This window comes from Carcharodon carcharias, chromosome 10, assembly GCF_017639515.1.
Source record: "Carcharodon carcharias isolate sCarCar2 chromosome 10, sCarCar2.pri, whole genome shotgun sequence".
Taxonomy (NCBI): Eukaryota; Metazoa; Chordata; class Chondrichthyes; order Lamniformes; family Lamnidae; genus Carcharodon; species Carcharodon carcharias.
Genome location: NC_054476.1, coordinates 14,942,793 through 14,965,824, shown reverse-complemented (window position 1 = coordinate 14,965,824; position 23,032 = coordinate 14,942,793). Strand labels below are relative to the sequence as shown.

Here is a 23,032-nt window from a genome sequence, read left to right as displayed (position 1 = left end):
AAGGTAGGCAGGCTCCAAATTCCTAGGCCCATCCACTTACAGTATTATCATGTTCGATCATCATCGTACATGATAATACATTGGCACAGGCATGGTACAGGCCCATTTTCACCACATATTATTCTACCTGGGGATGTGAAAACAAGGATGAGAATTTTAAAACGAAGATGTTGCTTAGTTTGGAGCCAATATAGGTCAGCGAGTAGAGGGGTGATAAGGAACAGGACTTGCTGAGAGTTAAAACACAGGCAGCAGATTTTTGGATGGGGTGAAGTTTACAAAGGGTACAATGTGGGAAACCAGTCAGGAGTGCATTGGAGTAGTCAAGTCTAGAGGTAACAAAGGCATGAATGAGGGTTTAGGAGCAAATGAGCAGAGATAGGGGTGACGTCAGGCAGTGTTAATGAGGTGGACATAGGCGGTCTTAGTGATGGCATCAATATAAAGTGAGATCAGAAGCTCAACTCGGGATCAAATGGAACCAAGTTAGTGAACAGGATGTCTTACTCCCGGATGGTTGCCAGGGAGACGGATGAAGCTGGTAGTTAGGGAATGGAAATTGGAGCATGGACCAAATACGATGGCTTCATTCTTCCCAATATTTAATTGGAGGAACTTGCTGCTCATCAAGTACTGGAGTATCCAGTTGTGAAGGGTGGTGGACAATTAAACAACTAAGTGGAGGAGGAGATGGCTCTGTAAACATCCCCATCTTGGGTGATGACAGAGTCCAGCATATGAATGCAAAGGACAAGGCAAAGTGCCAAATGCCAAGCCATCCTGACCTCCCCCCAAGGTCCTGAACATCAAGGAGCCAGTCTTCAGCTAATTTGAGTCAATCCATGTGGCGTCAAGAAATGGCTGAAGACACTGGATACAGCAAAGTCTATGGGCCCCAACAACATCATGGCTAAAGCCCTGAAGAATTGTACACCCAGAACTAACCAAGCTGATCTGGTACAGCTACCACACTGGCATTTACCAAACAATGAAGCAAATTACCCAGGTATGCCCAGTCCACAAATGTCCAGGATAAATCCAATTCAGCTAATTAATGCCCCATCAGTCTACTCTCAATCATCGGCAAAGTGATGGGAGGGGTCATTGACAGTGCTATCAAGCAGCACCTACACAGTAATAATCTGCTTGTTGTTGCTCAGTTTGGGTTCTGCCAGGTCCACTCTTTTGTGGATCTGTTGGTCCAGACATAGACAAAAGAGCTGAATTCCAGAGGTGAGCTGAGAGTGACGGCCTTTGATATCAAGGCAGCATTTGACCAAGTATTTGGCATCAAGGAGTGTTATAAAAATTGAAGTCACTGGGAATCAGGGGGAAAACTCGTGACCATTTTGAGGCATTAACGGGATGTGGGCTTTGCTCGTTGGGCCAGCATTTTTTGCCCATCCCTAGTTGCCCTTGAGAAGGTGGTGGTGAGCTGCCTTCTTGAACTACTGCATTCCACATGGTGTAGGTACACCTATAGCGCTGTTAGGGACGGATTTCCATGATTTTGACACAGGCTCTGGTTGTTAAAGATTAATCATCTCAACTCCAGGAAAATGCTGCAGGAGTTCCTCAGGATATCGTCCAAGGTCCAACCATCTTCATCAGCTTCATCACTGACCTTCCTTCCACCATTAGGTCTGAAGTAGAGTGTTTGCTGATGATTGCACAATGTTCAGTTGCACCCGCAACTCCTCACTTACTGAAGAAATCCATGCCTGCATGTAGCAAGACCTGGACAACATTCAGGCTTGGACTGGTAAATTGCAAATAATATTAATGCTTCACAAGTGCCAGGCAATGGCTATCTTCAACAAGGTAGAATCTAATTACCTCCCCTTGACATTCAACAGCATTACCATCACTGGATCCCTCACCATCAATATTATGGAGGTCACCATTGACTGGAATCTTAATTGAACCAGCCATAAAAATACTGTGGCTACCAGGGTAGATCAGGGGATGGGATTTCTGAGGTGAGTAACTCAACTCCTGACTCCCCAAAGCCTGACCAGCATCTAAAATGCAAAGGTCAGGAGCGTGATGGAATATTCTCCACTTGCAGTTTCAACAACAGCCAAAAGTTAGACATGATACAGGACAAAGCAACCCACTTGATTGGCGCCCATCCACCATCTTAACCATTCACCCCCTCCACTACTGACGCGCATTGGCAGCAGAGATTCATTGCAGCATCTCACCAAGACTCCTTTAACTGCGACGTTTAAACCCATAATCTCTAGACAAACAATGGCCGCAGGCACATGGGAACACTTTCACCTGCAAGTTTCGTTCCAAGTCACACATCATCCTGATTCAAAAATTTATCACCATTACTTTACCATCACTTGGTCAAAATCCTGAGACTGAGGAAAGGGCATTGACCTGAAACGTTAACTGTGTCTCTGCACAGATGTTACCTGACCTGCTGAGCATTTCCAGTGTTCCATACTGCGTCTGATTTTCTTTCTCATTGAGATGAATAACAGGGGGCTAAACTTCAACTGACAGTTGGATTTCTCCCTAGTTATGACAGCTGAGCCTTATTTGCATCTAGCCATCCAGCACTATAACTTTAACACTCTTTCCACCAGGTTAATGCTTGTTGCAGCAATAAAATCAGTCCAGAGGAGCATGTGGCCCCGGCAGCAGGCCCACACACACTCTGTGGCAAAAATGCCATCAAGGTCCAATATACAAGATAGGACCATAATTTGCTTAAAAGTATAAAGCTCCAATCTGCTCCAGGTTGATGTCTTAGCTGCCTAAGAAACAGCAGAATTGTAGGATGAAAGGGGACAGGAAATTAACTTTGTCCATTTTAACTCCTTGTCATGCCCTGTAGCTGTATGTCATATTCTGAACATCAAACTAATTTTATATTTTAAAACTGGACACAAAAAGGCTGGAGAAAATGATTACCATGATTACCTGACTTTTTTTGCGGATTAGAACTGCTCCCCTGTGTCAAGAAGGGTTAAGAAGAACATTCCAGATTGATGTGAATCAATGCCCTTCCCTGAATCAATTAAAAAGGTATTATCTGATTTGAATGGGTCATTCCAAAACAAAACTCTGACTACCTCAAACCCTCAGAGGTCTTAACCCACAACATAGGATGTGTAATCAACATGAACACCCCAACTTATTTGGAAAAATACTATGAACTTGGGAAAAGCCACATGGAACAGTCATGTAGTTGTTGTCTGTTTAAAAGATCAGCTCAAGGTTGTTTGTAGTTACTTCCACCGAAGCCATTGAACCATCAGATCAGCCGGTCTGTATACCACACTCAGAAACATGCTGCAAGTCATCGGGCAGCCAGAGTACATAAGCTGTTCCAGTTAAAGTTCACCTAAGAACCAAACTGCTATAAATTTGACTACAGGAAACCTCACAACCTACTGTGAATTCAACCCCCCACCCCCGCTTCAACTTAAAGTATCAAAGCCATAGTAACTACAGGCCTGCCATCTGGGAGACCAGAGATCATAAACTGAGACTGAGATAGCTGTAATCGGTAAATGTGCATGAATTATCTGTATCTAATCTTTGTGCGTGTGTGAGAATGAGTGTGCCTGACGTTGCATTTAATTCAGGGTGAATTTTTTTTTTATTCATTCACAGAACGTGGGCATCGCTGGCTAGGCCAAAGTTTATTGCCTATCCTTAATTGCCCTTGAGAAGGTGATGGTGAGCCACCTTCTTGAACTGCTGCAGCCCATGTGGTGTAGGTAGACCCACAATGATGTTAGGAAGGGAGCTCCAGGATTTTGACCCAGCAACGGTGAAGGAACGATGATATAGTTCCATCAGGGTCGTGTGTGACTTGAAAGGGAACTTCCTGGTGGTGGTTCCCATGTATCCACTGCCCTTGTCCTTCTAGATGGTAGTGGTCATAGGTTTGGAAGGTGCTGTCTAAGGAGCCTTGGTGAATTCCTGAAGTGCATCTTGTAGCTGGTACACACTGCTGCTACTGTGCGTCAGTGGTGGAGGGAGTGAATGTTTGTGGATGTGGTGCCAATCAAACAGGCTGCTTTGTCTTGGATGGTGTCAAGCTTCTTGAGTGTTGTGTGTGCTGTACTCATCCAGGCAAGTGCAGAGTATTCCATCACACTCCTGACTTGTGACCTGTAGATGGTGGACAGGCTTTGGGGAGTCAGGAGGTGAGTTACTCACCACAGAATTCCTAGCCTCTGACCTGGTCTTGTAGCCACAGTGTTTATATGGCTAATGCAGTTCAGTTTCTTGTCAATGTAATTCCCATAATATTGAAAGTGGGGGATTCAGCAATGGTAATGCCATTGAGTATCAATGGGAGATGGTTAGATTCTCTCTTGTTGGAGATGGTCATTGCCTGGAACTTATGTGGTGCGAATGTTACTTGCCACTTATCTGCCCAAGCCTGAATGTTGCCCAGGTCTTGCTGCATATGGACATGGGCTACTTTAGTATCTGAGGCATGATGAAATATAGAGTCAAGGGACATAGAGTTATACAGCAGAGAAATCATGCCCTTCAGCCCATCGTGTCTTCGCCGGCCATCAAGTACCTATCTATTCTAATCCCATTTTCTAGCACTTGGCCCATGGTCCTGTATGCTATGGCATTTCAAGTAGTCACCTAAATGCTTTGTATAGGTTGTGAGGGTTCCTGTCTCTACTACGCCCTCAGGTAGTGTGTTCCAGATTCCAACCACCCTTCTGGTGAAAAAATATTTCCTCAAACCGTCTCTAAACCTCCTGCCCCTTACCTTAAATCTATGCCCCCTGATTATTGATACCACCTCCCACCCTCCACCACCCCCCCCCCACCCGTTAAGGGGAAAAATTTCTTCCTATCTACCCTATCTATGCCCCTCGTTATTTTGTACACCCCTATCAGGTCCCCCTTCAGCATTCTCTGCTCTAAGGACAACAATATTAGCCTATCCAGTCTGCCCTCATAGCCCAGGCTCCAGGTCCAGCTCAGGCAACATCCTGGTGAATCTCCTCTGCACTCTCTCCAGTGCAATCACATCCTTCCTATAGTGTGGCAACCAGAACTCAACACACTACTCCAGCTGTGGCCTAACTAACATTTTATACAGCTCCAACATAACCTCCCTGCTTTCATATTCAATGCCTCAGCTAATAAAGGCAAGTATGCCATATATCTTCTTCACTATCTTATCTACCTGTGCTGCTGCTTGCAGGGATCTATGGACATGTACACCAAGGTCCCTCTGGTCCTCTGTACATCTTAGGGCCCTACCATTCACTGTGTATTCCCTTGGTGTGTTAGTCCTCCCAAAATGCATCACCTCCCACTTCTCAGGCTTAAATTCCATTTGCCACAGCTCTGCCCATCTTACCAGTCCATCTATATCATCCTGTAATTCAAGGCTTTCCTCCTCACTATTTACGACAACACCAATTTTTATGTCATCTGTGAAATTACTGATCATACCTGCTATATTCACATCTAAATCATTAAAGTATACTACAAATAGCAAGGGTCCCAGCGCTGATCCCTGCGGTACACCATTCATCACAGGCTTCCAAATCACAAAAAACAACTTTTGACCATGACCCTCTGCCTCCTGCCACTAAGCCAATGTTGGATCCAATTTGCCAAATTGCCCTGGGTCCCATGGGCTCTTATCTTCTTGACCATTCTCCCATGCAGGACTAGGTCAAAAGTCTTATTGAAGTCCATGTAGACGCCATCAACTGCACCACCCTCATCTACACAACTAGTCACTTCCTCGAAAAATTCAATCAGATTTGTTAGTCATGATCTCCCCCTAACAAAGCCATGCTGACTATTCCTGATTAATCCCTCCCTCTCCAAGTGGAGATTAATCTTGTCCCTCAGATTTTTTCCAATAGCTTCCCTATCACTGATCCTGATGTTAGAACCACTGGCCTGTAATTCCATGGTTTGTCCTACTACCTTTTTTGAATAATGGTACCATATTCACTGCCCTTCAGTCCTCTGGCACCCCTCCTGTGGCCAGAAGGATTTAAAGATTAGTGTCAGAGCCCCTGAAATCTCCTCCCTTACCTCACAAAGCAGCCTGGAACACATCTCAACTGGGCCAGAGGATTTATCCACTTTTAAGCCTGCTAAAGCCGCTAATACCTCCTCCCTTTCAATGCTAATTGTGCAATCAGGAAAGAGGAATCATGCTGAACATTGTGCAATCGTCGGAAAACACCCCCACCTCTGACCTTATGATAGAGGGAAGATCATTGATGAAGCAGCTGAAGATGACGGGCCTAGGACATTACCCCAAGGAACTGCTGCAACGATGTCCGAGTGGAATATCACATGGATCGTTGCTGGAGCCTCAACTATTTACAATTTATATAAATGACTTGAATGAGAGGGCTGAAGGTATCATTGCTAAATTTGCTGATGATACAAAGATAGGCAGAAAAGTAAGTTGTGAAGAGAACATAAGGAGCCTGCAAAGGGGCATAGATAGGTTAATTGAGTGGGTAAAAATTTTGTATAATGTAGGAAAATGTGAACTTGTCCACTTTGGCAGGAAGAATAGAACAGCAGCATATTATTTAAGTGGGGAGATAGTGCAGTACTTTAAGGTGCAGAGGGATATGGGTGTTCTGGTACACAAATCCTAAAACTTTATTACGTAGGTACAGCAAGTGATTAGGAAGGTAAATGGAATGTTCCTGTTTATTGCAAGGGGAACTGAATGTAAAAGTAGGAAAATTTTGCTACTTTTGTGCAGAGCGTCGGTAAGACCACATCTGTAGTACTGTGTACAGTTTTGGCTCCTTATTTAAGAAAGCATATAAATGCATTTGAAGCAGTTCAGATAAGGTTCACTCGACTGATACTTAGGATGGGTGGGTTGTCTTATGAAGAAAGGTTGGACAGATTGGGCCTGTATCCATTGGAGTTTAGAAGAATGAGAGGTAATCTTAGTGAAACACATAAGATCCTGAGGGGAATTGACAGGGTGGATGTTAAAAGGATGTTTCCCCTTGTGAGAGAGAGTAAAACTAGGGGACACAGTTTAAAAATAAGGGGTCTCCCATTTAAGAAGGAGATGAGAAGAATTTTTTTCTCTCAGAGGATTGTGAACCTTTTGAACTCTTCCCCAGAGAGCGGTGGAGGTAGGGCTATTGAATATTTTTAAGGCTGAGATAGATAGATTCTTGGCTAACATGGGAGTTAAAGTTATCGGGGGTGAGCGGAATGTGGAGTTGAGATCACCATAAGATCAGCCATGAACTTATTGAATGTGGGAATAGGCTCGAGTGGTAATGTTTGTATGTCCGTATATTTTAAGACTGAGATGATTGACCTCCAACAACCACAGCCACCTTTCTTTGTGCAAAAGTGACTCCAATCAGTGGAGAGTTTATCCCCTGATTCCCGTTGACTTCAGTTTTGATAGGGCCCCTTGATGCCACACTTGGTCCAATACTGCCTTGATGTCAAGGGCAGTCACTGTCACCTGAGAATAAATAACCTTCTTTAGTTTAAACTCACAAAAGCTTGCTCCTGAATTATTTAATTGTGATGCACATTCAAATGGGGTCAGAGAAAGCATGCCTCTTTCCGTACAGGACATACTAATCACAGAGAAATATATTTTGTCCATGACACTCCCACTATATTATTCCAGCAGTCTGGACGAGATATGTTTCCCCCTTATATCTGCACAATTTGAAATGGAGGTTAGAAGCATGTCCAGAACTCTATTCTTATGGCAACATTTCAAGTATGTTCTTTGTCAAGAAATAGAGTGATTGAAGTCACTGGTTCAGTATCACTTTCCATATATGAGATTAAGGCAGCAACGGCACAGTGAAATCCAAAGACTAATATTCATTGGATCTGGGAACCGAGCATAAGTCAGTGATGCCCCAGTATTCTCAATATGAACCATTAACAAAGAAACTTCATGATTGGGTTACTAATAATTGTTTCATATCCATTGCAAATCTTGGTCCAAAAATTCAAAAAGATATTTAAAAGAAGAACAATTGGATGTAATGAAGTGAAAAGAACTGAGGAGCTCTTTACAAAGACTAATCAACCTTGAAAAATGTTAGAACAGACCTGATATGAAGCTTAACAGAAGTCCAGCTCCCAATGACCCCAGGAATCCCAAAGGACTATAGTAGAGATACGATATGGAATACCAGCTATCTGCCAGTGGCGGTCTGCCAATGGAAAAGAGCAGCATTATTACTGTCACTTTACTTAATTACAATAAGTCTCAAGTTGAACAAAAATTACATAATCATACCTGTGCATCTGTTCGGGGATTACAGTTGGCAACGAAGTAGGAAAAAGATCCGATGTGTTCAGTCGTAAGCAACTGTTAGTACTTAAGTGTAAGGGTAGCGTCTTTGATGCTGGTGCAGGATAGATAAGCCCACCAATTGCAGGCCAGAACGATAAGGTTACTCCAACTGCCAGGCCTCCGATTGCACCCTGTGTGAAGCAGATGTTTGATGCATCTGTGCTCAAAGTAGTGGACAATAAAGGTATTGAAGTAACAGCGAAGTAGGAACAAATGATCTACTTACAATCCAGTTTGCGCAAGGAAATAAAATGCCCAAGGAAAATAACCCGAGCATAGGCCCCCCACACATGCCGTGAATGCTGAGTGCTGCCTGTGAATTAGAATTAAACAGTTACAACAGTTGGTACAGAGACAAAAAAACAACTTTTGAGACTCTTCCTGCTCACTTTAGCATTGATTTACATTAACGGGAAATGAAGTAGCAAACACTGGCAATCTTGGGGAAAAAAGAGGAGGTAAAGGATAGAAACAGCCCACCAGTCAGAATTAGTGGAGAGGGATGATGGGTCAGTATTGTGGAAAGGACTTTCTTCGGAACTGAAGCGTTTTGGTGGAATCAGAAAGCTGGGAAACGTACTCCAAGCACAGAGAGCAAGCTTATTAGCAAATGACCAAAAATCAGCACTGCTTCAAGGAAACACAGGTCAGCTGATGTGAAAGTTCTCTTCAATCTGGCACAAAGAGGCAAGAAGGACATTGAAGAAGCAAAAGAACATGGGTCCGCCAATCCTAAAACGGAGAAAAAGAAAATAGCAGTTAGGTTCTGATAAAAAAAAGACTCAACCCTAAATGTCATCTCACCTTCTGGGCACAACAAACCCAACCCATGACTAAAAATGTATCGGGACCCACTTTCAGACACAGGGTTCACGTTTCGTTGAGGGAGAGTCCTCGTTACAGAGAGTGTGTGGATCCTGAAACCACGTTGGGCTATTTCCACATAGGAGAGTGCCCTGAAAAGGGGCCAACAACTCTTGGAGTTTGGCGAGAAACAACTGTACTTGATGTGTTGTAAAATGTTATCAAAAGCTAAAAAATATCAAACATGGCTGGAAGCCTATTATGTTCAAATAACTAGAGCTGCTGTGGATCTTCACAAAAGCTATCCAGCAAAGGAAGGATTGTTTCAGTACAAGAGTATCTACCAACAGATAAATATCAAATCTCTGGAGGATGTGGTTAGGCCTTATCTTAAATCAGCTTTGTTCTACTTGCTTTATTTGTCTGATGGTACCATGTAGGTGAACTTAGCCCACACTGCTGGCTGACTGCATGCTCAGCTGAGGGCCCAACAGCGTGCAAGGCTAACATATGTTCCAGCTAGCTTGCCTCTCTTAAATTTGTGTTATACTGATGGAAAAGAAGCTGCTGTCAGTACTAAAATTGTTTGCAATAGGAAACAAAGCAAATGGAACACCAGAGCAGAGAATGAACTCCCAGGTTTATTGATGTGAAGCTGGAGGTCTTGGACATGGAGGTCAACCACAGTGGACATGCCATTTTTCCACAGGGAGGCTGGCGTTGCAAGAAGGCCATCAAAAAACACCCACAAAGAGAATGAAAGAAAGAAAGAGAAGAAAGGAATTTGACTGTTATTTAAAAATGAAGAACGTGCAAGGTTATGGGGAGAAGGGGGGGAGAATGACACCAAGTGAATTCCTCATTCAGAGAGCCAGTGCAGACAGTGCAGAATGGCCTCCTTCAGCACTATAAAATTCTGGAGTAAGAAACCCCTTCATCCCAGGAATCAGCCCAGTGATCCTTCTCTGAATTGCCTCCGATGTAAGTATTTCCTTCCTTAAGTAAGGAGCCCAAAACTGTACACAGTGCTCCAGGTGCAGCCTCACCAATGGCATGCAACAAGATGGTAACAGAGTAGAAGCAATGGGGGGCGGGGGTTGGGTGGGCAGGTAGAAGGGGCAGGCACACCTGCGTCTCCTCAGGTTTACAGAGGAGATGCTGCCTAATATCACAGGTCTGACTGTCACAGAGCCCAATGCACCTGACATCTCCAAGGTCATTAAGGATAATGTTACTGCTTTATGTCCTTTTAAACTTGTACCTGCCCCATATCCCGTTATCTGGCATGAAGCTGCAGGTGGTGTGGCCATGGACCTATTGCTTCCTGTCCCACACACCCTTTCCTCACCCTCTTTTTGTTTCCTGCCTAAGAACTGTCACCTGCCCAACAGCCTCAGGAGGCAGAGAGAGAGAGAAATCACATGACTGATGAAGCAACTTGATGTGACACACCTAGTCACCCGTTCAGATACTGGCACTGCATGAACTTTAGCTGCTACTAGTCTATCAGCACAGGGCACAAGTGACGTGCAACCAGACCAAAGTACCTCATGAGATAGCTCTCTGGAGGGCGAGATCACACACGAGTTCTGCTATAGGGGACTGAGATGAGAGCTTCGAGGGGGGCAGAGAACATGAGAATGCTGAAAATAGATAGCCCAGGCCATTCAAAGGATATGATACCGCAGAACATCTTTAATTGTGGTGAGACTGGTGCTTTCTAATGATACACCAATGAGACCAATAAAACTCTAACATGGAATTGAGTGCATCCCAGTGTGAAAGCAAGTCTCTTTGTTTGACACTGCTTTCTAATGGTACACTCTTAATTAATAAAATTCTAATACGAACTGAATGTAAACAGTGTGAAATAAAATCCCTTTGTCAGACACTGTGCACCTATTGAAATAATCATGGGACTTTGCCAGTCGGTAAACAATCCAATACCACCCAAAGACAACCAGGAGTTCTGATTGAGAAGGAAAATGCAGGTGAATTAGTGGCAGGAATTGGCACTGTGACAGCACCAGGCAGGATGTCAGAGGAAGAGTTCTTTCAGCTATGCCAGTAGAGGCTTGAGAACGTGCACACATGCTGCTTTATTGGTAATTTGGGGCCATTCTTATTGGCCCCAAATTGACCTGATACAGCAACCAATCTGCATTAGTGCCAACGCGTCCGATATAAGTTTCAGGGTCTGCACCTAAAAACACCCGTATTCAATTAGGGCAGAATATAAGAGAGCTCAGAAAAGCTGACTGCTTCACAGTTTAGAATCGCCAGCAGAAAAGTACAATTGTTTTCTAAAACGACAGGCAATCCTCATATACTGCACTGGACTTACCTGTATGATGCCTCCCATTAAAGATGCTGCAACTGCCATCGAAGTACAAGCTGCACCATACAGTATGCCTGAAAGACAATGTCAATAATAGAGATTAGAGAAGGCACTTGTAAATTCCATAAGGAAATTCAAACCTGTTTAGAAATTGTAAATGCTAAGAATTTAATCATAACCACAATATTACTGGCCGCAGTGCCTTGAAAACCATGTTGCATTGTGAGAAACCCAGCTTGTGATATTTCATCCTTTTCATCAGTGGAAGATTCAGAATGTGTCATCGTCCTCTATTGAAAAGAAGGATAATAGGGACCACCATTCAGTGTAAAAAATTGACAGTGCTGGATAGGACAGCCACTATACACTTCAGCTTGACTGAAATTCAGGGGAAGGGAAATTGGGTGGGTGTGTAACCGGGGGCCGATTTGATACCGTCCGTTTTACGTGGAAAATTTTACAGAACAGAGGGAGGTCATTCAAACCATTGTGCTCATGCCAGCTCTCTGAAAGAGATGTTTGATTTCTTCCATTTGCCTGCATGTTCGCCATTCCCTTTAAGCATGTTCCGTTTATCCATTCCCAATATAAAAGTGACTGTGTACTCAGCTTCCGCCACTGTGTCAAATGGGTTGTTCCATCGCCTAAATAATCATTGTGAAAAATAAAAATCCCCACATCTCTTTTTTTAATTATTTGGTGCTGATATCACCCACATCTGTTTAGATCCAATATTCCCCTAACACATGCCAGGCCAAAGAAGAGGGGAAGGAAGGGCAGCCACTTCTGCAACATCAGAAATGACCACTGGCTTCAGTACCATCTGGTTTTTATTGAAAAACAGCAAGCTGGGCGTCTTGAGACCCAAAGACCCTGCACTGCATCAAAAATGAAGTTATTCACCAGCCTCAATGTGTTGCTGTTTGCTGTTTCTCAGATCCTCGAATCTGAAGGAACTGGACAGAAGCAATAAGAATCACTTATCGCGGACACACCATCATGGGTTCTGACAATTGGAGACAACAACTGTGAATTGCATTTACTAAGCACTTATATAACCCAGTGAAACATCCCAGGATCCTTCACAGAAGCAAGTATCAGACAGAAATCTGATACTGAGCCACATGAGGAGATGTTATAGCAGAGGGCCAAAAATTTGGACAAAAATGTTGGTTTTAAGGAGCATCTTAAAGGAGAAGATAAAGGTGGAGATGTGGAGAGGGAGGGGGATGAATTCCAGAACTTGGAGCCTAGGTAGCTGTAGCTATGGCTGTCAATGATGGAGTGAATAAAATTATGGATGCACAGAATTGGAGGAGCGCAGAGGTCTTAAAGCCATATAGGACTGGAGGAGATTACAGAGCTAGTGAGGGGTGAGACCATGGAGGGTGTCAGGAAGATATAATAATGTTATTGGTAATTATTGTAAAATAGTGGTACCTGTGCCGAAATGTGTCTCTGTGTGTGTGTGTTTGTGTGTGTGTGTGTGTGCGTGCTTGTGTGTGAGAGACTTAATTGGATTTAAAGGCAGCTGGGCTGAAGGCTTTGATGTATTAGAAGATAAGCTAGGTTTGAAATGTAAACATGGAGGAAGTTTGGAATGTAAGGTGTAAAAGGACAGTTGCATTTTTAAATAAACCAGACAACCTTGAATTCAAAAGGAGGGGTGAAATGTGTCACCTAGCCAGGTGTAAATAAGAAAGAGTGTGTTTATTTTTCCCATGCACGCGTGAAAGGGCACAGTCCTGACTCAGGGAACACCACCCCGACCCGCCCACACAGGGAGCACAGTGCTTCCGGGTGCGCGCCACGCTGGGCGGGCCTTAATTGGCCTGCATGCGTAAATCGCAGCGCGGACCCGATTGGGAGCACCAACTGGGTCCGTGCCTGCCCACTCGCCCCCGCACAACCCCCCTAAATGGGGGGAGAATACTACCCTTTGTGTCCTACTGTTGCCTTAATGGAGGTGTAACTGGGAGTCAGATTAATAAGGGGATTTAGAAGTTAATATAGTAGTAATTTGTAGACATATGTATGTGCTTAAAATCATTTCTCTTATTAATAAATGTTAAGTCTAGTTTTGTAAAAACCTATAAGACACAGTGGTCTTTTTACTCTTGAATTCAAAGCACGTATCTCGAAACATACAAATTACACAAACAGTTGCGGCAGTTGTCTCAAGTTGCCTTCTGGGATTTGAACAGCTCAGCATTTACCATCAGCTGTGCCATAACATAGTTGGGTGCTCTTTGCGGGATATATTTGAAATTCCTTGGTTGGTTTGGAGTTGGTGAATTTTAAAGTTACGAGTATGAGAAGCATTTTGAATTCAGGAGTTGGTGTGAGATTTTTTTGAAGCGTTGAGACTACAATATGGCTTTCGCAGTTGCTCAGGATTGTCTGAGAGTTGTAGTTATAACTTTCACTGGTTTACAAAAAGGTAACTAAAGGTTAAGTTAATGGAATTGGTGGAAAAATTACAATTGGGGTTACCTTCAGAGGCAAAGAAAGCAGATATAATTGAAGGTATGGCACAGCATTTAAAGTTGGAAGCAATACCTGACCAGCTGGAGGTAGTGAGACTTCAGTTAGAAATGAAGAGGCTTGAATTTGAACAAGCAAAGGAACTGAGTAAAACTTTAATTGGAGGCAAACGAAAAGGAAAAAGAATTGGAAATGAGGAAACCTGGAACTAGAGGCAGCAGAAAAAGAAAGGGAAAAGAGATTATTTCAAAAAGGAAGGTTCTGAGGGTTGAAGTGACATTTGAAATTGAAGTGTTTTCATTGTAATGAAGTTGGACATATGAAATCTGTGTGCTGGAAATTGCAGGGGAAGCCTGTTGGAATAATAGGAGTTCAGGAAAGTTTTGGAAGTAAAAGTACTGTGGGTTCCGAGGTTCAGGCACAAGAAAAATTAATGGTTTGTGTACAGGTAAAACAGGGAGAATTAGTGATAGTTAAAGAAGTGGAAATGTGTTCACAATTTACCCAAAAGGATTCGGAGGAGCAGGTTGCAAAATTGTTTAAAGATTTTGTGTGTGAAGGGAAAGTCTTTCCACGTGGAGTAGGTAAAGATGTTAAAATTTTAAGAGACACAGTGGCTAGTCAATCCTTAATGCTGCGGGATAGTGACATTTGTTCTTCAGAGAGAATATTGCAGGAACAGGTGGAGTTCATGGAGATGCTAAACCTGTTCCATTGTGGAAGGTAAATTTAAAGAGTAGGTGAAAACAGGTGAAGTGACTTTTGGGGTAATAGAAAAATTGCACATTGCAGGAATTCAATTTATTCTGGGTAATGATATAGCTGAATCACAGATATGGGTGATGCCTATGGTAGTTGAGCAGCCTATAGAAGTGTTTTCAACGGAAATATTGCAGAGAGAGCACCCTGGATTGTTTCCAGATTGTGTGGTAATGAGATCACAGGCTCATAGGTTGAAACAAGAAGAACAGGAAGTTCAAAGGCAGGGAGAAGGTCTGGAAATCCAATTAGCTGACACTGTGTTTGATAAGGTTGTTGATTAAGAAAGACTGGAAGACAATTCAGCTGAAGTGTTTAACTTAAGGAGGTTAGTGGAGTTGCAGAAAAAGGATTCGCAAATAAAACGTTTATATCAGGCAGCTTACTCAGAAACAGAGGCAAAATGTTTTCCATAGTGTTATTACCTTAAAGGTAATATTTTAATGAGAAAATAGGGGCCTTATCATTCTTCAGCAAATGAAAGCTGGAGGGAGAGGGGTGCAACAGATTGTACTACCATTTGGATATAGAAATGAGATTCTGAGGATAGCTCATGAAATTCCAATGTGGGGATATTTAGGAACTATAAAGACACAGGCGAAGATACAAAAACTTTTGTTTGGCCTGGATTGTGTAGGGATGTAGTCAAATTCTGTAGAACATGTCACTCATGTCAGGTGATAGGGAAACCAAGGGCAGGAATTAAGCCAGAACCTTTAATTCCAATTCCAGCATTTGAAGAACCTTTCACTAGGGTCATGATTGATTGTGTAGGAACCCTTTGCAAGATTAAAAGTGGGAACCAGTACTTACTGACAATAATGGATGTGTCTTACAAGTTTCCTGAAGCAATACCTTTGATAAACATTACAACAAAGAAAATTGTGGATAAGTTTACTAAATGTTTTACAAGATATGATTTACTTAAAGAAATAAAATCAGATCAGTGTTCAAATTTCATGGCCTGAATTCATGCTTCAAAATGATATCATTGAGTCTAGTTGCAGTAACTGGATTTGCCTATTGTGCTGATACCAAAACCAGATGGAGCACAAAGACTGTGTGGACTATTGAAAGGTGAATGCGGTGACAAAAGTGGATTCATATCTTATACTACGGTTGGAAGATTGTATTGAGTAAGTGGAACAATCAAAATTTATCACAAAGATTGACTTGCTGAATGGATATTGGCAAGTACCATTATCAGAGAGAGCAAAGGAGATATCAGCTTTTGTGATGCCAGATGGCCTATATCAGTTTAAAGTCATGCTGTTTGATATGAACAAAGCACCTGCAACGTTTTAAAGACTGACAAACAAAGTAATGGCAGGTCTGAGCAATTGTTCTGCTAATATTGATGACTTGATAGTTTTCAGTCAGACATGGGAGGAGCATTTACAAAATCTGGAAGAATAATTCACTTGATTATAAGAAACTAATCTGGTGGTGAAATTGGCTAAAAATGAATTCGCAAAAGTGCAAGTTATGTATCTAGGCCATACTATTGGGTATGGTAAGGTGGCTCCGAGGAATGTGAAAGTCAAAGCTATCGTGAATTTCCCCATGCCTACAACAAAGGGAGAAGTTTTGAGATTTCTGGGCATCAGTGGGTTTTATCGGAAATTTGAACCAAATTTTAGCAATGTGGTTGCCCCACTGACTGAACTGTTAAAAAAGAACAAGGAGTTTCAATGTACACAGAAGTGTCAGAAGGCACTTGACAGTTTGAACATTGTATTAATGATGGCACCAGTTTTGGCAGTACCTAATTATGCCAAGCAATTCAAGTTGGCTGTTGACGCAAGTGATATAGGCATTGGGGCCGTACTGTTACAAGAAGATGAAAATGGTTTTGAAATCCAATAGGGTATGTTTCACGGAAGTTGAATGTACAACAATGAAGATATTCAATGATCGAAAAGGAAACTTTGGGTTTGGTGTTAGCATTGCAGCATTTTGAGATTCATATTGCAAATAATTCATCAGAAACAATTGTTTATGCAGACCACAATCCTTTAAAGTTTCTGGACAAATTTTGAGACAGAAGTACAAGGCTATTCAGATGGCGTTTATTCCGATAACCATTTAATCTACAGAATATACATGTCACAGGATAAGAAAACCTGATTGCAGATGCATTATCAAGAGTGGAAGCTTAAAGGGAAAATTGGACATTTAAAACCTGGACAACTGAACTGAAATGATTTCTGCTGGAATGAAGGATTTGTATATATACTGTTATGTTAATGCATGCATCTGGTAATGTAATAGTGCAAGTATATAATAAGTATAGGAAATAGTATAAGATGGGTTAATTAAATGAAGCTGTCTTTTTAAATTATGAGTCTTCATATTTCAATAAGGAGGGGGGTGCCATGAAGATATAATCACATTATTGGTATTTATTGTAAAATAGTGGAATCTGTGTCTGTGTGTGTGTGTGTGCGTGCATGCATGCGTATGTGTGTGTGTGTGTGTGTGTGCGTGCGTGCGTGTGTGTGTGTGTGCATGTGTGTGTGTGAGAGACTTAATTGGATTTAAAGGCACCTGATCTCAAGGCTTTGATGTTTTGGAAGATAAACCAGGCTCGAAATGTTAAGTAGGTAAACATGGGGGAAGTTTAGAATGTAAGGTGCAAAGGGATATTTGCATTTTTAAATAAACTAGACTAGTTTGAATTCAAAAGCAGGGGTGAAATATGTCACCCAGCCAGGTGAAGTTAAGAAAGAGTATGTTTATTTTCCCAAAGATTACTCATAAAATTGGTACTATGATAAATGTTTATGATCAGGAAGGTAAAGTCCAAAGACAAAGTGAAACGATAGGAATTTGCATTCAATGGAGAGAATATGTATAAAAAAGAGAAGGCTGTATGTAAAGGCAGGCATTTTAAGATTTAACAAGTGGGAAAATCCTTCAGCATCTGTCAGGGAGAGATATTAATGTCTATAATGTTATTGAAAATTATTTTTTAATCAGTATTGTAGTGGGGTGTGTGTCTTAGTTGTATTAAAGCCAGCTAACCTGCATGCTTTGATGTATAGAAAGAAGTAGGTTTGAAATGGTAATTAGGTAAACATGGAGAAGTTTACAAACATAGTGTCAAGAGGGAATTTGGATTTTTAAACAAGCCATTCAAAATCTTGCACCTAGCTGGGAGGTGCCAAGCAATGTGTTTATATTACTAATAAAATTAGTGAAATCAAAAGATGCTATTGTTAGTACAGGTTAAATTAAAAACATAGTAATACAATGAGAAATTTACATTCAAAGGAAAAGCTAGGTATAAACAGAAAGGAATTTGTGTGCGTAAGGCAGAGGCACTTAAGACTTAACCAGACTGTAAACCTGCAACTGTGTCTGCAAGGAACCTAATTTTGAATTTGTAAGGTCAAGTGTTCTTTGCCTAGGGCCTTTTTAAATCTATGAGTTTTACTGTTGCCTTAACGAAGGTGTAACTGACGGTCAGACTAATTAGGGGATTTTTGTAGTTATTATAGTAATAATTTTGTAGGCATATGTATGTGCTGACAATTTTTCTTGTATTAATAAATGTTTAATTTAGCTTTATAAAAAAAACTCTTGAGACTTGGTAGTCTTATTACTACTGAATTCAAAGCCTGCATCTCGAAACATACACATTGCAAAAATGGAATGTGGCAGTTGTTTCAAGCTTCCCTCTGGGATTTGAATAACTCAGCCCTTACCATCGGCTATGTCATGGCATCAATGCCTCAAGCTGCTGTCCACAATGAACTGAAGTTAAGAAAACCCTCTTTGGATTGGATTGCTCAGGGTATCATGTTTCTTTGCCTGAATCTTTTAAAATTTATGTGTCTTACTGTTGCCTTAACAGAAGTATAACTGGGAGTCAGATTAATTAGGGGATTTAGAAGTTATTATAGTAGTAATTTGTAGACATATGTATGCGCTTAAAACCATTTCTCTTATTAATAAATGTTTAATCTAGTTTTATAAAAACCTATAAGACTCAGTGATCTTATTACTACTGAATTCAAAGCCCGTATCTCAAAACATATAAATTGCAAAAATAGTTGTGGCAGTTGTCTCAATTTGCCCTCTGGGATTTGAACAGCTCAGCATTTACCCTCAGCTATGTCATAACATAGTTGGGTGCACTTTGCGGGATATATTTGAAATTCATTGATTGGGTTGGAGTTGGTGAATATTAAGATTATGAGTACGAGAAACACTTTGAATTCATGAGTTGGTATGAGGTTTTTTTGAAGCAGTGAGATTGCAATATGGCTTTCGCAATTGCTCAGACTTGCCTGTGAGTTGAAGTTATAACTTTGGCTGGTTTACGAAAGGTAACTAAAGTTAAGCTAATGGAATTGGTGGATAAATTACAATTGGGGTTACCTTCAGAGGCAAAGAAAGCAGATACAATTGAAGGTATAGCACAGCATTTAAAGTTGGAAGTGATACCTGACACTTAGCACCACACAATCTTAGTTAACTGCTTATGTTCTGCAGCTTTCGTATGTAAATTTAAAAAAACAATTATGAGTCGAAATATTGTGGCAGTGTGATAAAAATGGCAATCTTGTATTATTCAGAATTTACTGGGCGAATAAAGTGGAGCTTGTTGCTCAGGAGCAGAACTAAATTAATATGCAATAATACCAGATGGATTTAAGCACAGCATAGGAGACATAGTGCTGAACACTGGAAGTGCATTATGTTTCTGTCAGCTTCAAGCCCTCTTTAAACATGAGTTTGATAAAAACATAAATACTGAAAATACTTACACAATCCTTTGCTGATCCAGGTGCTCATCTTGTCTGATATGTTGGGGAAGCATTGTTTAACATAGTCTTCATATGTTACAGTTGCGAGTGCATTAATACTGGCAGCTACTGTGCTATAGACCAAGAAAGAAAGCAAGATCACTACAACATGCTGACAACCAATCATTGAGCTTTGACATTGCTATTTCAGCGAGTGATGTTCGTGTCGAAATTCCCACATACTGACCTAAGTGTGGCGCTAAATGCACAGGCTACAAAAAGTCCAGGAAGCCCTGGCAGGTGTCCCAATATTTCCATAACAAAATAGGGCATGAGCTTCAAAAAGGAAAAGAAAAAAATGTTAAACAATGTGAGAAGATATTTCCTTAAGACATTGTATTCTTTTTTCATCATTTGAAATTTCTGAATCCCAGATCCCACTAAAACTCCATTGTTGCAAATTAGTTTCCAGGTTTTGATTAATTTATAGCTCTCTTCCTCCCACACTGTCCATCGTAAAATTCAACATAGCATTGAAAACTGCAATCATTGTGCCCACAGACATTGTATTATATTTTTCCGCTGCAAAGTGTTCCTTTCATTGAAGGCTCAGCCGTAAATTTCCTCTAATTGAATTTCGTACGGCTGTAGAATAGATTAAAAATACATGCAGCTTTCATTATGAGCTATATGCCAAACTTTGGGAAGTCTGAGACTTTATTATATTGTATCTGTACTGTCAGTGTAAACCAGTTTCGTTAAAGTTGTAGTGTAGATCTGCAGTTAGCATCTGAACCAAAATGAGACTCACTGAAGGAGGATGCCACATTCTTCCTCAGAGATAGCCTGCGCCCAGCCTCATTTCATTTTCGTTCCGCTCCATTGTTAACCCACACCTGCCTTTGAGGTTACACTACATGCTTAGCAGCGGCGTGAATGAAACGTTAATTATACTCTTTGTTAATATGAGGACCAGCTTCAATCATAAGCTTCTGACATAGACTAATTCGGGAAGTAATTCCCTCCCAGCTGCCTACTGCAAACAACCTGTAGAGCATAAAGTGGACGGATGGTTAAACTGAGTTGTCCTCCCTTGCTAAGGAGAAAGGGAACAAGTTTACAATATTTTTTGTAAATGCTGCAATGATTTTGTAGAAGATTCATGTTGGAAGATTTTATTACTGTTAGTTTTACAGCTTACCTGGTCTGATGCTGAAATGAATCCTGCAGTCCAAGGATCACAGTTCACGTAATACCCATACATAATCAGCCCAGAGAACACTGCGCAGACAGTGATCACCCAGAGACCAAGCAAATTCAGGTACAGTGCCCTAGGACAAGAATTGAGTTTGTCATTTATGTGCCGTCTTTCATTGGATGTGAGCATTGCTGGCAAGGCCAGCATTTGTTGCCCATCCCTAATTGCCCTTGAGAAGGAGAGGTGCTTTCTTGAAATAGTCCAACTATAGTTACACCTAGCTATTAGGAAGAAAGATCCAGGATTTTGACCCAGCAACAATGAAAGAATGATGATATAGTTGCAAGTCAATATGGTGTGTGGCTTGGAGGGGAGCTTGCAGGTGGCGGTGTTCAGATTGCATCTGTTACCTTTCTCCTTCCAGATAGTAAATGTCCGGGTTTGGAAGGTGCTGTCAAAAGACCCTTGGAAAGAGGAAGTCCTGCGCTAGAGAGCTGTTGGCCAATTGGAGGCAGGCAGCTCCGTAGTCCCAGCAGTGTCAGCCAGGAGCAATGGGCGCTACTGGGGCTGCAGGCACCAAGGAGCCCAGGTAAGTCCAGGCGCCTCAGCGAGAGGGTCGAAGGAGGAGGGGGGTGGGGGCAGATCCAAGAGGTCTGGAGGAGGGTTAAAGTGGGGGTGGGAATGACCTTGAGGCTGGGGAGTGGGGTGCCTCCAATGGGCTCAGGGGCCCCTTCAAAGGAAGTAACACCCCTAGCCTGACACTCGTTCACACAGCTAAAGCTGTCGGGTCTCCCACATGGTATGGACCTCCCATGCTGCAGTAAAATACTGATGACAGTAGGATCAGGACCATAAATGGCCAATAATTGGCCACTTAAGGGCCTTAATAGGCCCAAGGCTGAACCGGCCAGCAAAGTTTCCATCACACCCCATAAAATATCAGACAGGTCAGGGGCAGGTGAGTACTTGGCGGGAAGGCCACCCACTGAATTTTTTATGCTCTCCCACTTTCAGACTCACCAGTGGGGGGAGTGTAAAATCCAGCCCTGTGGCTGGTCCAGTTAAGGTTCTGTTCAATGGTAACCCTCAGGTTATTGATAGTTGGGGATTCAATGGTGGTAATGCTGCTGAATGTCAAGGAGTGATGGTTGGATTCTCTCATGTTGGAGATGATTATTGCCTGACACTTGCATGATGCAAATGTTACTTGTCACTTAACAGCCCAAACCTGAATATTGTCCAGGTCTTGCTGCATATGGACACAGAAAGCTTCAATATCTGAGGAGTCTCAACTCTTACTGAACACTGTGCAAGCATCAGCAAACATCTCCACTTCTGACTTAATGATGGAGGGAAGGTTATTGATGAAGCAAGTGAAGATGGCTGGGCCTGGGGCACTACCCCAAGGAACTCATGCAGTGATGTCCAGTTGTTGAGATGGTTGACCTCCAACAACCACAACCATCTTCTTTTGTGCTAGGTATGACTTCAAACAGTGGAAAGTCACGTCTCCCCACCACACCACCCCAATCCCTCCCCGCGCCTCCCCCCCGCAAGCCCCCCCAACACCCCGCCAGATACCCACTGACTTCAATTTTGCTAGCATTCTTTGATGCACACTCAGTCAAATGCTGCCTTGCTGTCAAGGGCCTTGATGGAGAATTCTAGAACCAAGGGACATGGATTCAAGATAAGTGGCAGAAGGAGTAGAGGGGACATGAGGAAGAACTTTTTTAAGCAGAGGGTAGTGGGTGTCTGGAATTCGCTGCCCAAGTTGGTGGTAAAAGCAGAAACTCTAAGCTCTTTTAAAAAATACCTGGATCTGCACCTTAAGTGAACAAAGAACAAAGAACAAAGAAAAGTACAGCACAGGAACAGGCCCTTCGGCCCTCCAAGCCTGCGCCGATCATATTGCCCGTCAACTAAAACATTTTGCACTTCCAGGGTCCATATCCCTCTATCCTATTCATGTATCTGTCAAGTGCTGTAACTGCAGGGCTATGAGCCGGGTGCAGGAAGGTGGGAGTAGAAAGGACACCTGGCTGTCCTCGGGCTGGCATGGACAAGATGGGCCAAATGGCCTCCTTCTGTGCTGTAACTTTTCTATGGTTATATGGTACTATGGCAGTCACTCTTACTCCACCTTTGGAATTCAGCTCTTTTGTTCATATTTGGACCAAGGCTGTAATGAGGTCAGGAGCAGAGTGGCCCTGGTGGAACTCAAACTGAGCGTCAGGAAGCAGATGATAGCTGACTAAGTGCCGCTTGACAGCACTGTCGTCGACACCTTCCATAAATTTGCTGCTGACTGAGAGTAGATTGATGGACGGTAATTGTCGCATTGGGTTTGTCCTGATTTTTGTGGGCCGGGC

The 23,032-nt window shown here is 42.2% G+C and overlaps 1 protein-coding gene across 1 annotated transcript in view; it reads right to left on the bottom strand.

Annotated features, from left to right (window-relative positions):
- slc5a12 (solute carrier family 5 member 12) overlaps positions 1-23,032 on the bottom strand; it is an 81,095-nt gene that overhangs the window by 9,534 nt on the left and 48,529 nt on the right. Inside the window, exons 7-13 of the mRNA XM_041196618.1 lie at positions 20,664-20,793; positions 19,710-19,798; positions 19,484-19,596; positions 11,475-11,542; positions 8,553-8,639; positions 8,270-8,457; positions 8,080-8,183 (exon numbers count right to left, since the gene is read on the bottom strand). Of these exons, the coding sequence (XP_041052552.1) occupies positions 8,080-8,183; positions 8,270-8,457; positions 8,553-8,639; positions 11,475-11,542; positions 19,484-19,596; positions 19,710-19,798; positions 20,664-20,793 (779 nt within the window). The remainder of the gene's footprint in view (positions 1-8,079; positions 8,184-8,269; positions 8,458-8,552; positions 8,640-11,474; positions 11,543-19,483; positions 19,597-19,709; positions 19,799-20,663; positions 20,794-23,032) is intronic.